The sequence below is a fragment of the Chiloscyllium plagiosum genome, chromosome 30 (assembly GCF_004010195.1).
Source record: "Chiloscyllium plagiosum isolate BGI_BamShark_2017 chromosome 30, ASM401019v2, whole genome shotgun sequence".
In the NCBI taxonomy this organism is placed as follows: domain Eukaryota; kingdom Metazoa; phylum Chordata; class Chondrichthyes; order Orectolobiformes; family Hemiscylliidae; genus Chiloscyllium; species Chiloscyllium plagiosum.
The window spans coordinates 29,084,110-29,099,234 of NC_057739.1; the positions used below are offsets into that span (position 1 = coordinate 29,084,110).

General features: G+C 42.0%; 1 protein-coding gene across 5 annotated transcripts in view; it reads left to right on the forward strand.

The window, feature by feature from the left end:
• The window catches only part of LOC122564856 (pre-B-cell leukemia transcription factor 3), a 251,920-nt gene that overhangs the window by 177,714 nt on the left and 59,081 nt on the right, over positions 1-15,125 (forward strand). For all 5 annotated transcript variants that reach the window (XM_043720212.1, XM_043720211.1, XM_043720215.1 and 2 more), the window contains one exon: positions 8,656-8,846. In XM_043720212.1, the coding sequence (XP_043576147.1) occupies positions 8,656-8,846 (191 nt within the window). The remainder of the gene's footprint in view (positions 1-8,655; positions 8,847-15,125) is intronic.

Below are 15,125 nucleotides of genomic sequence, written 5' to 3' on the forward strand. Positions count from 1 at the left end.
TCCAACTGGATTTCCTCCATTTCTTTTACAGAATGATAAACGCTGATAAACGCAACAATATTTATACATACTACAATTGTTTAAATTAGGTTAGTTTGTCCACAAAGTCTCTTGCCTTCTCCGATGTGTCAAAGAGATGCATGGATCCATCTAAGGTGATCTGAAGCACTGCTGGATATCTCAGGGAGTACTGAATCCCAAGCTCCTTCAATCTTCTCTTGATACCATCATACGATTTTCATTTCTGGATCACCGCTGCTGAAAAGTCCTGAAAAAACATGATCTTAGACCCTTTGTAAATTCGGGCCTTTGGATCCTTCCCTTGGAGTCTGGAAGCCCCCATGACTCTCTCCTTATCCTGGTAATGATGAAACCGCACCAGGAAAGGACGAGGGCGTTGACCCAGACCCGACCCCTGTGCTGCGACCCAGTGAGCCCTCTCTATCTTCAGTCCTCTCATGCCAGTCTCCAAGTCAAGGAATTTCGGAAGCCAATCTTTAACAAATTCCACAGGCCACTCACCTTCCTTACCCTCAGGCAGACCGATGATCCGAATGTTTTTTCTCCTGCCCCTGTTTTCAAGATCATCCACTTGGTCACGCAAATTACGAACCTGCGTCTTCAGGGCTTGGATCTCTTCCTTGAATTAACTGCCATCAGCTTCTACCACTGTGACCCTGTGCTCCACCTCATCCGTCCTTTTCTCCAGGTCTCCCAGCTGCTGCTCATGCTTCTGCAGCATGAAAGAGACTGGAGCTAGCTTTTCTTCAATCTGTTTCCCCAACATCTCGCGAGATTTCGAGAGCTGGTTCATCAGGTCCTGGAGAGTAATTGGCTCCGAGGCTGCTTTAGGCTGAGCTGCAGGCCCGGCCTTGGATGCTCCTCCCTTTTTAGGCATTTCTGGACAGCTGAAAATACAGGTAAGTCAATTTTTAAATGTTTCTTGGGGCTCCACAACCTTTCCAACGCCCCAAGAAATCCTGATGATCTGGGTTGGGTGGGTTAGAGGACCGTCCTGCTCCTGCTGCGATGCGAAGCTCTGCAGTGTGATCTTCTCAGATCGCCGCCATCTTAGATCCCCCGATCTCACGTTTTTAATATATGGTATGGCACCAATATTCAGTCCATTCTTCATGAGACATAATGACATAAAGCGGAGTTAAGTATTGTTAATTTGTACTCGGCCTGGCCCCAGTGTTTCACACCTTGCCATGGTGGTTTGAAGCTAATTAAATCTTCGAGGAACGATGGTAATCTGATATCTGAGTCAGGTTCATCTGCAATGCTCTAGGGTTTTAGCCACTAACCGACAAGTAGCCTGATTTGTTGATGAGGAACTTTAAGAGTAGACATTTATTCAGGGCAGGAGTTTTGGTGCATGGCTCCAGAGAACACCAAAGGTATGATCTAACAGGTTGGATGGTACGAACCAGACAGTAGTGGGAGGCATATCAGTACATTGTAGTGGTGGGTTAACTTCAGCAGCAGCTATGGATATACGTGAGATTACCAAATTCTATTTGCATACAAGCAACCATGAATTTCATAACTGGGCAAAAAAGTATGTTGTTCATGCAGGTACTTCAGTAGTTTGACTTGGAGAGTCTAGTACATGATGATAGCAGATTTCAGATACATAGCTATTTAAAAATAAAGCTTTTATAACTCTGGGCACCAAGTTCAACTTGAAAATGAATGAAATAGAAAGTTAGATGTGACCAATCTGTGACCACCTATATTGTGCCCCTTGAAGTTCAGTTTGACTCTGTATATTTCCTTTATGTGATTGCAGGTTAGAATAATACCCAAGGAATAGGTCATATTTTCTGATTGCTGCTTTCAACATACAAACTAGAAACAGAAGTAGACTAGACAGCTCTTTCTCCTGTAATCATTAAGATCATGGCTGACCTGACTGTTCAGCATTCCTGCCTGATAATATTTTAGCACATGTTTATCAAGAACCTTATCTTCTCTGTCTTGAAAATATTCAAAGATTCTGCTTTCACCACCTTTTGAGGCTGAGAGCTCCAAAAACTCATAATCGTCTTTGAGAAATAAATTCTCCCCATCTCTGCCTTAAATATTTGACTGCTTGTTTTTAAACAGAGATCTCTGGTTGTAGGAGGAGACATATTTTCCACATTCATCCTGTTGAGAAAAGATCCTGCAGCATCTTGTATGTTTCAATCAAGTTACCTCTTACTTTTTTGAATGGATACAAGCTTAGCCTGTCCAACCTTTCCTCATAATGCAACCTACCCATTCTACGTTATAGTCTATTAAACCTTCTCTGAACTTCTGGTGAATTTATATCTTTCCCTCAATAGGGAGACTAATATTGTACATAGTACTCAAAATGTGTTCTCACCAATGCTCTATATAACTGAAAAAAACTATGTCCTACTTTTCTATTCAATGCCCCTTTCAATATATGATAACATTCTATTAAGTTTTCTAATTACTTGCTGCACCTGTATCTTAACCTTTTCCCGATTAATGCATTTGGATATCCAGATCTCTGCATTTCACATCTGTGCAATCTCTCACAATTTAGATATTGTGGGTCTTTTCCATTCTTCTGACCAACTTGGATAATTTCATGTTTTCCTACATTTTTCTCCACTTGCTAGATTTTTCCCCCATTCACTTAACCTATTTGTCTTCTTTCATTGATTCAAATATCCTCTTCATAACTTCCCTTTCCACTTACCTTCATGTCATCAGCAAAATTAGCAACTATATCTTTGGAGGTCTTTTTAAATTTATTCATGGCATGTGGGCATCACTGACTCAATCGGTATTTATTACCCATCCCCAATTGCTCTTGAGAAGGTGGTGGAATGTTAACTTCTTGAACCTCGGTAATCCATTTGGTGTAGGTGCATCTATAATGCTGTTGGGATTTTGAGGAGTTCGGAGGTCATGTTGCGGCTGTATAGGGCATTGTTTATGCCACTGTTGGGAATATTGTGTGTAATTCTGGTCTCCTTCCTATCAGAAAGATGTTGTGAAACTTGAAAGGGTTCAGAAAAGATTTACAAGGAAGTTGCCAGGGTGGAGGATTTTAGCTACAGAGACAGGTTGAAAAGGCAAGGGCTGTTTTCCCTGGAGCTACAGAGGCTGAGTGGTGGCCTCATAGAGGTTTATAAAATCATGAGGGGCATGGATAGGATCAATAGACAAAGTCTTTTCCCTGGGGTGGGGGAGTCCAGAACTAGAGGGCATAGGTTTAGGGTGAGAGGGGAAAGATATAGAAGAGATCTAAGGGGCAACATTTTCACTCAGAGGGTGGTACGCGTATGGAATAAGCTGCCAGAGGAAGTGGTGGAGGCTGGTACAATTGCAACATTTAAAAGGCATCTGGATGGGTATATGAATAGGAAGAGTTTGGAGGGATATGAGCCAAGTCCTGGCAGGTGGGACTAGATTGAGTTGGGATACCTGGTCGACATGGACGAGTTAGACCAAAGGGTCTGTTTCTGTGCTGTACATCTCTATGACTCTGTGACACTGAGTGAAAAATGATATATTTTGAAGTAAGGATGCTGAGAGGCTTGGAGGGGAACTTGCAAGTGGTGGTGGTCCCATTGTCTGATGCCAATATCCTTCTAGATGGTGGTGGTGATAGGTTTTTGAGGTCCTGTCTAAGAAACCTTGATGAATTCCTGAAGTTCAACTTTTGGATCGTACATGCTGCTGCTGTGCATTGGTGGTAGAGGAGGTAAATGTTTATGGATGTCGTGCCAATCAAGTATTGTCGATGGTGTCAAGCTTGAGTATTGTTGAAGCTGCATTCATTCAGACTAGTGGGAATTATTTCATCATTCACCTGACTCGTGCCTTGTAAATGGTGGACAGGCTCTAGAGCATTATTAGGTGATTTAATTGCTGCAGGGTTACTCACCTCTGACTTGCTCTTGTGGTCACAGAATTTATAGAGTTAGGCAAGTTAAGCGTCTGGTCAATGGTAAGCCCCAGGATGTTGATAGTGGGGCATTCAGCAGTGGTAATGCCATTGAATGTCAAGGAGTGAGGTTAGGTTCTCTCTTGCTGAAGATAATCATCGCCTGGCACTTGTAAGGCACAAATGTTACTTGCTACTTGTTAGCCCAAGTCTGGATATTGCTGAAAATGTGTTGCTGGAAAAGCGCAGCAGGTCAGGCAGCATCCAAGGAATAGGAGAATCGACGTTTCGGGCATAAGCCCTTCGCCCGAAACGTCGATTCTCCTGTTCCTTAGATGCTGCCTGACCTGCTGCGCTTTTCCAGCAACACATTTTCAGCTCTGATCTCCAGCATCTGCAGTCCCCACTTTCTCCTCAAGTCTGGATATTGTCCAGTTCTTGCTGCATTTAAACATAGACTACCTTTGCACTTCTGGCCTTATGATGGAGGAAATGTCATTGATGAAGCAGGTGAAGATAGAATGCTGCCTTGAAGAAATCCTGCAGAGATGAACAAGAGCTGAGATTATTGATCTCCAACAACCACAACATCTTCCATTGTGTTAGGTATGACTCCAACCGGCAGAGACCCTTTTTCCTTCCCGATTCCCATTTACCCTAATTTTGCTGGGACTCTTTGAGGCCACACACGGTTAAATGACACCTTGATGTTAAGGGCAGTTGCTTTCACCTCATCTCTAGAATTCAGCTGTTTTGTCCATTTATCAACCAAGACTATAGTGAGATCCTGAGTTGAGTGGCTCTGGTGGAACCCAAAGTGGGCATCATTGAGCAGGTTATTACTAAGCAAATGCCGCTTGATAACACTATTCCATCACTTTACAGATGATCAAAAATAGACCAATGGGGACTGATGGGGTGACAATTAGGGGGTTTGGATTTGACTTGCGTTTTGCAGACAGGACATCCTTAGCAATTTTTTACGTTTGTGGGTCGATGCCAGTTTTGTAGGTGTATGGGATCAATAATTGCACAGCATATTCTGCAGCAAAACTCTTAAATACTGTTGCTTGAAGGTTGTCAGGGCCCACAACTATTGCAGTATCTCAACCCCTTTACCTGTCTGTTAATATCGTGAAGCAAGTTGAATTGGCTAAAGATTAGCATCTGTGATGTTGGGGAGCTCTGGAGAAGGCCAGAATAGATCACCCATTTTGCACTCCTGTCTGAAATTGTTGCGAATTCTTGAACCATATCTTCAGGCAATTTATGTACATTGCAAAATATTGGGAGCCTAGCATTGATCCCTGTGGCACTATACGAGTTACATTTTGCCAACTAGAAAAGGACCCACTTATCCCTATCCTTGATTCCTGTTGGCTAGCCAATCTTCTTGCCAATGTGTTACCCCCATGTCTCCCTGTACTGGTGAAATTGTTCAACATTGTAAACAGTCATTTTATTGGCTGGTGGATGGAGCAATAAATTTACAGAATCGCCGTCTGAAAGATGTAGGTCTCCTAAATCAGGTATGTTGAACTATAGCTTGAGTCATAAGATTGTAAGCACTCACTGAGCCATGCACTCTCCAGCTTACTGCAGGGTGCAATAGAATACCATCAACACCCTTTAGCCTAGTGGAAATTATTGCTGTCTGAGTGAATGCTCTTACTTTATTAGGATCATGATTGTGCTAAGTTTGAAATTTAGTACCCAACAAACACTCAAGTATCCTTGGGCTACTTCATCGTCTGACTACAGCACACAAGATATACTTGATTCCCTGTCATATATATTTGTGAAAATATACAAAATAGGTCATATCGTTTACAGGCCTCCACTCTGATAGCCTTTCGAGTCTTAGTGTTATCGCAAAATCGCATAAGGAAAAAGAAAAATTGTGTCAGTTACAACTGAAGTAATTTATTTATTTCTTGGAATCCTTACATTTGGCTTTTCAGATACCATTTTATACAAGTAAAGTATGCAAGTTTTAAAACTAGTCAAAACTTTCTGAGTCAATTACATGGTATTACACAAATATTAATGTTTCTGTTAATTTTACAAATGGCCATTATAAATGATCTTATTTGGTGTTTGTTGTATGGATATAACCGTTTATTCTGATAATTTGAAGTAACTATTGGAACAAGCAAATGGCATGATTTCAATCTGGATTAAATAATGAAAGTAATTTTAACAAGATGATCTGGATGGGGAAAAATAGCTAGAAAATGTTATGAATGGTTTTGAATTACAGTATACAGGAAGAATGGTGTCTGCCATTTTACCACAGTGATTGCAGAAAGGTTACATCACAGGAAAAAGTCATTCACCTCACCATGGCATCAAGTATCACTCCTTCACCATCTCCCAGTAGCCCTGCATATTCTTCCTTTTCAGATAATCTAATTCTTTCTTGAATGCCTCAGTTAAACCTGCTTCTACCGCGCTCTCAGGCTGTGCATTTCAGATCCTAACCACTCGCTGCATGAAAAGGTTTTCCACATATTGTCATTGCTATTTTTACTAATTACTTAAATGTGGTTCTTGCTCCTCCCACTAATGGGAACAGTTTCTCCCTATTTAAACAGTTCATACTCCTTATGATTTTGAATATACGTATCAAGTCTCCTCTTAACTTCCCCTTCTTCAGGGCACTCAGACCCAACTTTTCCAGTCTGTATATATGACTGAAATTCCTCATCCTTGGAACCATTCTTGTGAATGTTATTTGCGCCCCATAATGCCTTCTTATGCTGAAGTGGGCACAGTATTCCACTTAAAATCTTCCAGTGTTTTATATTTTTAACTTAACATCTTTGCTTTTATACTCAATGCTTCTATGAATTATGTAGTAGCATTGGAGGCAGTTCAGAGAGCGTTCACTAGATGAGGGTTTTGTTGTATGGAGAGTGATCGAACAGTTTAGGCTTATACTAGCTGCAATTTAGAAGAATGAGGAAGATCAAATTGAGATATTCACGATGATTAAAAAATATGGATAAAGTAGACGTGGAGCGGGTGCTTTCTCCTATGGAGCACTCTCAAACAAGAGGTCATAGTTTTAGGATAAGGGTTAGCAATTTTAAAACCATAGAGGAGAAACCACTTCTTCCAAAGGGTTGTGAATGTGTGGAATTTGCTATCCCAAAGTGTGGTGGACTGTGGGACAGTGAGTAAATTTAGGAGTTGGACAGATTTTTAATTGATCATGGTTTGAAGGTTTATGGGAAGAAGGCAGGAACATGGGAGTGAAGAGCATACCAGTGATGATCGAATGGTGGAGCAGACTTGATGGGCTGCATGGCCTAATTGTGCTCTATATCTTATAATGAACTTATGAATGAAGCATGTATTCTATGCTGTATTAACCTCACTCTTAAGATGTCCTGCCACTTTCAATAATTTATGCACATACAGTCCTAGTCCCTCTGCTCCTGTAACCCATTTAGAATCATACCTTTCACTTTATATTACCTCAATGTTCCCTCTAAGCAGTGCATCTTCACAGCTGTTCCAAGGGTCTGTGCAGGGCAAGAAGCATGCTGATAACATTCGCGGCATTGAGTTCAGGTTCCAGAAGGCACTGCCACACATTGTCTCGGAAGTCTTTTCAGAGGAAAATAAAATCAGCAAAACTCTGATCGTCTCTGTGTTCTTCCTGCTAAAGTGAATCACTTCACACTTCTCTGCATTAAGTTGCATCGACCAGTTGTCTGTCAATTTCAACCATTCCCTTTTGACATTATGCACTATCCTTTTTGTATTTATTCATGGGATGTGATCATTTTTGGCTAGGTCACCATTTATTGGCCCTTCCCTATTTGTTCTTGAAATGATGATGGTGAGCTGCCTTTTTGAAATGCTGCAGTCCTGAGAGTGACTACACCCACAGTACTGTTAGGAAGGGTATTTCAGATTTTGACCTGCGTCAATAAAGGAATGATAATATAGTTCTAAGTTGAGCTAGTGTGTAGATCTGGGTGTTACAATACATTTGCTGCACTTGACCTTCTAGGAGTGAGAAGCTGCAGGCTTTGGCACGTGCTATGAGGAGTCTGGGTGCATTGCTACAGTGAATCTTATAAATGGTACACACTACTGCCTTTGTGCATTGGTGGTGAAAGGAATGAATGATGAAGATGATGGATATGATTCAAATCAAATGCACTGTCTTGCCTTAGATGGTGTCAACATTCTTGTATTATTGGAGCTCTATTCAACCAGGCAAGTGGGGAATGTTCCACCACACTCCTAACTTGTGTTCTGTAGATGGTGAAATAATCACTGCAGAATTCCTAGCCTTTGACCAGCCCTTGTAGCCACAGTATTTATATGCCTGGTCTAGTTCAGTTTCTGGTCAATGATGACCCCCAGAATGTAAATAGTAGAGGATTGAGCAATGGTAATGCAATTGAATTAGATTCTCTCTTGTTAGAGTTGACCATTGTCTGGCATTTGCATGACCCCCACGTTATGCGCTACTTAAGAGATCAAGCCTTCTTGTGGCAGCATCTGCCAATTTCGAATCATATCCTTACACGAAAATCTAGGTAACTTATTCAGGAAGAACAGGGATTCTCACAAATATAACACAAGCATGCAATTCTCCCATTACAGAGGGAAGAACCATTATCCTATTTATTTTAAATTCCCTTGTAACAAATGGAAATATTATGAAATAATACTTTGCTTCAGTTTCTCTGCTAGAATATATGATTTAAATCATGCTCTTTCTGTTGTAGGCATGTAATGAGTTCACTACACACGTGATGAACCTTCTACGAGAACAGAGCCGGACACGTCCAATTTCACCAAAGGAGATTGAGAGGATGGTTAGCATCATCCATCGAAAATTCAGTTCGATTCAAATGCAACTAAAACAGAGCACATGTGAAGCGGTCATGATCCTGAGGTCACGGTTTCTTGATGCCAGGTACAGTTCTTACAGTAAAGGATCCAAATCGAGTATATTTTAATAATGTTTATGTTTGACCTTTTTCTGTACTTGGCCAACCTCATTAAAGACATAGGCTCTAGAGTTTGTACAATAAGCTCAGGAAAGAAAGCTTAAAACATTGAATGAATTCCTTCATGTGTTAATCATGTTCAGTTCCTTCCTGAAAATGGATGTTGTTACCTGCAGAGTTGGCCTGAACAACTTCTCTCCTGACCATTGGAAATAGTACGGTTTTAGCAGAACAGGAAAGAAAAAAAGGAATATACTTCTCTCCTGATCTTAAAGAACCATTCTTTGTGTGGTACCAAAGATACTGCAAAAATCCTTTTCCTAAGTAGAACCTTTCATGTTATGAGACGTATGAAGATGGAACCCTGTTTTGTAGTAACTTTTTCTGTAACATAGAATCTTGGGATTCCAAAGCCCCTGGCTAATAAAATTTAGTTCATGGTGAAATTGTAATCTACTTTGCAGGATTCTTAGTTTGCAACAGAATAGCAATAATATCTGAGAAATTACTAGCAGGTCTGCAGCATCTATGGAGAGAACATGAGGTTAATGTCTCAGGCTCGGTGAACCTTCTTCAGAACTGATTTAAATGTGTTTCTGGAAAAGCGCAGCAGGTCAGGCAGCATCCAAGGAACAGGAGATTCGACGTTTCCGGCATAAGCCCTTCTTCTGAAGAAGGGCTTATGCCCGAAACGTCGATTCTCCTGTTCCTTGGATGCTGCCTGACCTGCTGCGCTTTTCCAGTAACACATTTTCAGCTCTGATCTCCAGCATCTGCAGTCCTCAGAACTGATTTAGCTGGGCGAAGGTTGGTATATGTACTAGAGAAGGGGTGGGGAAAGGCAAAAAAAAACATTCGGTGGAGATGGAGCCCAGAGAGAGAGAAAAACAGTTGGGCAAAGGAAAGGCTAGAGGTTAGCCTGGGAGATTGAATGGCTGCTAATGGGGACTGTTAGTGGCTGACAATGGGTTGTGTGTGGTAGCAGTCCATGTGGTGACAGGACCTGGTGTGTAGGGATTGAAGTAAGGAGGTGTTCGGTCTCTGAAATTATTGAACTCTATATTCAGTCCAGCAGGATTCACTAGCGGAAAATGAGGTATTGTTCTCCCAGCTGGCACTGAGCTTCGCTGGAGCATGAAGCAAACCTGAGACTTATGTTCGCCAAGGAACACGATGGCGTGTGGAAATGGCATGCAACTGGAAGCTCAGGGTCATTTTAGTGGACAGAGCATAGGTGTTCTGCAAAGCGGCAGCCCAGTTTGGGCTTTGTTTCTCCAGTGTAGAGGAGACCATATTGTGAGTGTTGAATACAGTGGGCTAGATTGAGTGATGTGCAGGTAAATCGCTGCTTCACCTGGATGTGTGTCTGGCACCTTAGATGATGACGAGAGAGGAAGTAAACAAGCAGGTGTCACACCTTCTGGAATGGCATGGGAAGGTGCTGTCAGGCTGTGGGGGAGTGTTGGAGGAGTGGAACAGGGTGTACCAGAGGGGACAAGGAAGGGGAGGGCAATATGTGTCTGGTGGTTGCATCCCGCTGGTGGTAACAGAAATGGCGTCTAATGATCTTTGGGATATGGATCCTGATGGGATAGTAAATAAGGACAACAGGGACCCTATTGCTGTGTTAGGAGGGAAGAAAGGGAGTGAGAGCTGAAGTATGGGAGATTGGTCAGACACGACTGAGGGCCTTGTCAAATATGTTGGTGGGGAATCCTTGGTTGAGGAAGATGATGGACATTTTGGAGGACCCTTGAAGTTGGCATCATTGGAACAGATGTGACAAACACGGAGGAACTGGGAGAATGAAATGGAGTCTTAACAGGAAGCAGGGTGTGAGAATTTATCGTTGAGGTAACTGTGGGAATCGGTGGGTTTGTACTGGATATTGGTGGCCAGCCCAGAAATGGAGCAGAAATGTCAAAGAAGGGAATAGAGGAATCAGAGGAACAAGATGAAGACGTGAGCAGGGTGAAAATTGAAAATGAAATTAATTAAATTTTTCCAAATCCAGATGAGAGAGGGAAGCAACACCAACAATGTCATTGATGTTCTGGAGAAAGAGTTGTGGCTGGGGACCAGAATAGGACTGGAACAAACAATGTTCCATATACCTCAAAAAGTGACAGACATAGCTGGGGCCCATGCGAGTACCCATGGCCACTCCTTTGACTTAAAGGAAGTGGGAGGAGTTAAACGAGAAGTTGCTCAAAGTGAGGACAAGCTCGGCAAGGTGGAGGAGGGTGGTGGTGGATGGGATGGTTCAGGCCTTTTCTCCAGGAAGAACCGGAGAGCCTTGATACCATTCTAATGGAGAATGTAAAAATATTGCACGTCCATGATGAAGAGAAGGTGGTTAGAGTCCATGAACTAGAAATTCTGAAACTGACAAAAAGCATCAAAGGAATTGCAGATGTCAGTGGGAAGGGGCTCTTCTCCATTCCTCCAGCACTCCCCCAGAGCACCTTCCCGTGCCATTGCAGAAGGTGTAACACCTGCCCATTTACTTCCTCCCTCCTCACCATCCAAGGTGCCAGTCACACCTTCCGGGTGAAGGGGCAATTTACCTGCAGTTCACTCAATCTAGTCCACTGCTCACAATGTGGCCTCCTGGGCTTTGCAGAGCACCTACATTCTGTCCTCAAAAATGACCCTGAGCTTCTGGTTGCCTGCCACTTCAACACCACCAGGTTTCCTGGCCAGCATCTCTGACTCAAGCTTACTGCAGTGCTCCAGCAAAGCTCCGCACTAGCTGGAAAAGCAACGCCTCATTTTCCGCTTGGGAATCCTGCAACCTTCTGGACTCAATATCAAGTTCAATAATTTTAGAGTTTGAGCACCTTTGCCCATGTCTTTACCTCAACACCCAAACACCAGGCCCTGACATCATGTGGACTGCTACCACAAACCCATTTTCAGTCAATAATTCATTCTTCCAAGGCTGACCTTTAACCTTTCCTTTGCCTGCCCAACTGCTTTGTCTGTCTGTCTGTCTCTCTCTCTCTATCTCTCTCTGGACTCCATCTTCACCTATCATTTACTCTTCCCCCACCCCTTCTCTAGTATATGTCCCAGCTTTTTCCTAGCTATAATCAGTTCTGAAGAAGGGTCACTGGACGTTAACAGTGCTTTCTCTTCACAGATGCTGCAGACCTGCTGACTTTTTCCAGCAATTTCTCATTTTTGTTTCTGATTTCCAATATCCACAGTTCTGTTTTTTAACAATTAGATTTGTATTGTACTTAAAATAATATTTTAAATAACAAAAATTATACCTATAAAGGAAGTAGGCTTGACTTTTGTAGATACAAAAAAAATTGTACAATCAGAATCTCTGTTATACTACGTCAGCAGTACTGATTCCTATTGCACTATATCTGAATTCATATAGCCTTGGCCAGTACAGAATAGAACTGCAGCAGAGCCTTCATATACTTTTGAACTTTTATTTACAGCGAAACACATTATTTGTTGTGCACTTCCAACCACCAATCCATCTTTCAGCCTGTTTCTATGTCAAAATTATTTTTAAATCAACCTGTTTGAACAGTAATATGTATCTGGTGGTAGCATCCCGTTGTAGGTAATGGAAATGACATCTAATGATCATTTGAATGTGGATGCTGATGGGATAGTAAATGAGGACAAGAGGGACCCTGTCACTGTTGTGGGAGGTAAGAGAGAGGGTGAGGGCCATAGTGTGGGAGATGTGTTGGACATGGTCGAGGGCCCTCTTAAGAAACCAACTTAAGAAACTACTTCTAGGACAGTGGGATTTTAACTCAGATCTTCTGGCTGAGAGGTCTAATACTGCACCATATCAACTCTCATGTTCCAGTACATACATTTTTTATCAAACTGTTTGGATGTGGACCAGGTCTTTCTGATGCAGAGGTTAGAGAGACTACTTTGTATTATAAGAGTACCAAAATAATTTTAATGAACCTGGCAAGGCCATATGTGTAGAGTTCATGAATAGGAAAGGTGTATTCTCTTTGATGGAATTGTGCTATAGTCTTCCCAATAGCCAGTGGGAGGTGGAGGAACAGATACATGGGCAGATGTAAATGTAAAATGTAAAAACAACAGGGTTATTGTTGTAGGTGATTTTAATTTCTGCGATATTGACTGGAACTCCCTTACTGCCATGAGCTTGATTAGAGGTGGCTATTTGTTAGGATGGTTTTTTGAAGTCTAACTAGGGAAGGGGGCCATACTAGATCTGGTATTGGGAATGAGCCGAGCTAGGTGAAGATAGTTTCAGTAGGGGAGAATTTCAGGATCAGTGACCATAACTCCATTAAGTTTTAAGTTACTTATGGATAAGAGTAAGCGTAGTCCTTGGGTGAAAGTACTACATGGGGAGAAAGCTCACTACGACAATATTAGGCAGGAACTGTGGAATGTAGATTGGGGCAGTTGTTTGAGGGTAAATTCACATCTGGTATGTGGGACTCTTTCAAAATTAATTGATTAGAGTTCAGGACCAGCATGTTCCTGTTAAAAAAAAAAATTAAGGATAAGGATGGCAAAATTCAGGAACCTTGGATGACAAGAGAAATTGAGCTTTGTCAAAAAGGAAAAGGAGGAATATGTAAGGTTTAGAAAACTGAAGACAGACAGAACTCTTGAAGAATACAAAGATAGGAGTTAGGAAGGCTAAAAAAGGCCTGAAATGTCCTTGTCAAACAGGGTTAAGGAAAATTTCAAGGTGTTTATTATGTAAAGAAGGAGCAAGAAGATAGCTAGGGAAAATGTAGGTCCACTCAAGGACAAAGGAGGGAATGTATGCGTGGAGCCGGAAGAAGTGGGTCAGGTCGTTAATGAATACTTTGCGTAGGTATTCAAAAATGAGAAGGATGTGGTGAATGGTGAGTTTAGATATGGCTCTGTTTATATTGTAGGGCCTGTCGATAAAGAAAAGGAGATGTTGGGTGTTTTGAAAAGCATTAAGGTAGACTGGTCCCCGGACCTGATAGGATCTATCCCAAAATACTGAGGGAGGAAATTGCTGGGGCATTGTACAAAATCTTTTTTATCCTCCTTCGTCACAGGCGAGGTCCCAAGACTGGAGAATAGCTAATGTTCCTTTTGTTAAGGAGGGCAACAAGGATGTGTCCAACACATCTCCCACACTATGGCCCTCACCCTCTCTCTTACCTCCCACAACAGTGACAGGGTCCCTCTTGTCCTCATTTACTATCCCATCAGCATCCACATTCAAAGGAGAATAGCTAATGTTCCTTTTGTTAAGGAGGGCAACAAGAAATTATAGACTGGTGAGCCAGACGTCAGTGGTAGGGAAGTTATTGGAGAAAGTTCTAAGGGACAGGATGTACTCACATTTGGAACAATATCATTACTTGTGATAAGCAGCATTACTTTGTCTGGAGGAGGCTGTGCCTCACAAGTTTAATAGGTTTTTGAGCAAGTGACAAAGATAATTGATGAGGCCATGGTGGTAGATGTTGTTTACGTGGACTTTAGCAAGGTCTTTCTAAAGGTCCATCATCACTGATGCAGAAGGTGAATTCATATTGGATCTGCGGTGAGCCAGTAAGATAGATACAGAACTGGCTTAGTCATAGAAGACCGACAGCATCAGTGGAAGGGTTTTCTGCCTGACTGGAAATCTGTGACCAGTGATGTTCTGCAAAGATCAGTGTGGGGACCTCTGTTGTTTTGCAATAAAAATAAATGATTTGGAGGAGAATGGCAATGGTCCAATTAGTAGGTTTGAAGGCTACACAAAGTTTCGGAGAGCTGAAGATGGGAGGATTGCCAGAGGATACAGCAGGATATAGATAGGCTGGAGACATGGGCAGAGAAATGGCAGGTAGAATTTAATCCAGATAAATGCAAGATGATACATTTTGGAAGGTCTAATGCAGGAGGGAAGTATATGGTAAATAGCAGCACTCTTAGAAGCATTTCCTGCTGTATTCAGAGGGATCTCAACATACAGATTCACAGTTTCCTAAAAGTGGCAACACAAGTGGATATGGTAGTCAGGAAGGCATATGGCATGCTTGCCTTCATCGACTATAAAAATTGGCAAGTCATGTTGTAGCTGTATACTGAGGTCATGTTTGGAATATCGTTGCCATAGTACCAGAAGGACATGGAGGCTTTGGAGAGGGTACAGAAGACATTTACCAAGATGTTATCTGTTTGGAGGGTATAGCTATGAGGAGTGATTGAATCAGCTTGACTTGTTTTCACTTGAATGTCAGAGGCTGAGGGTA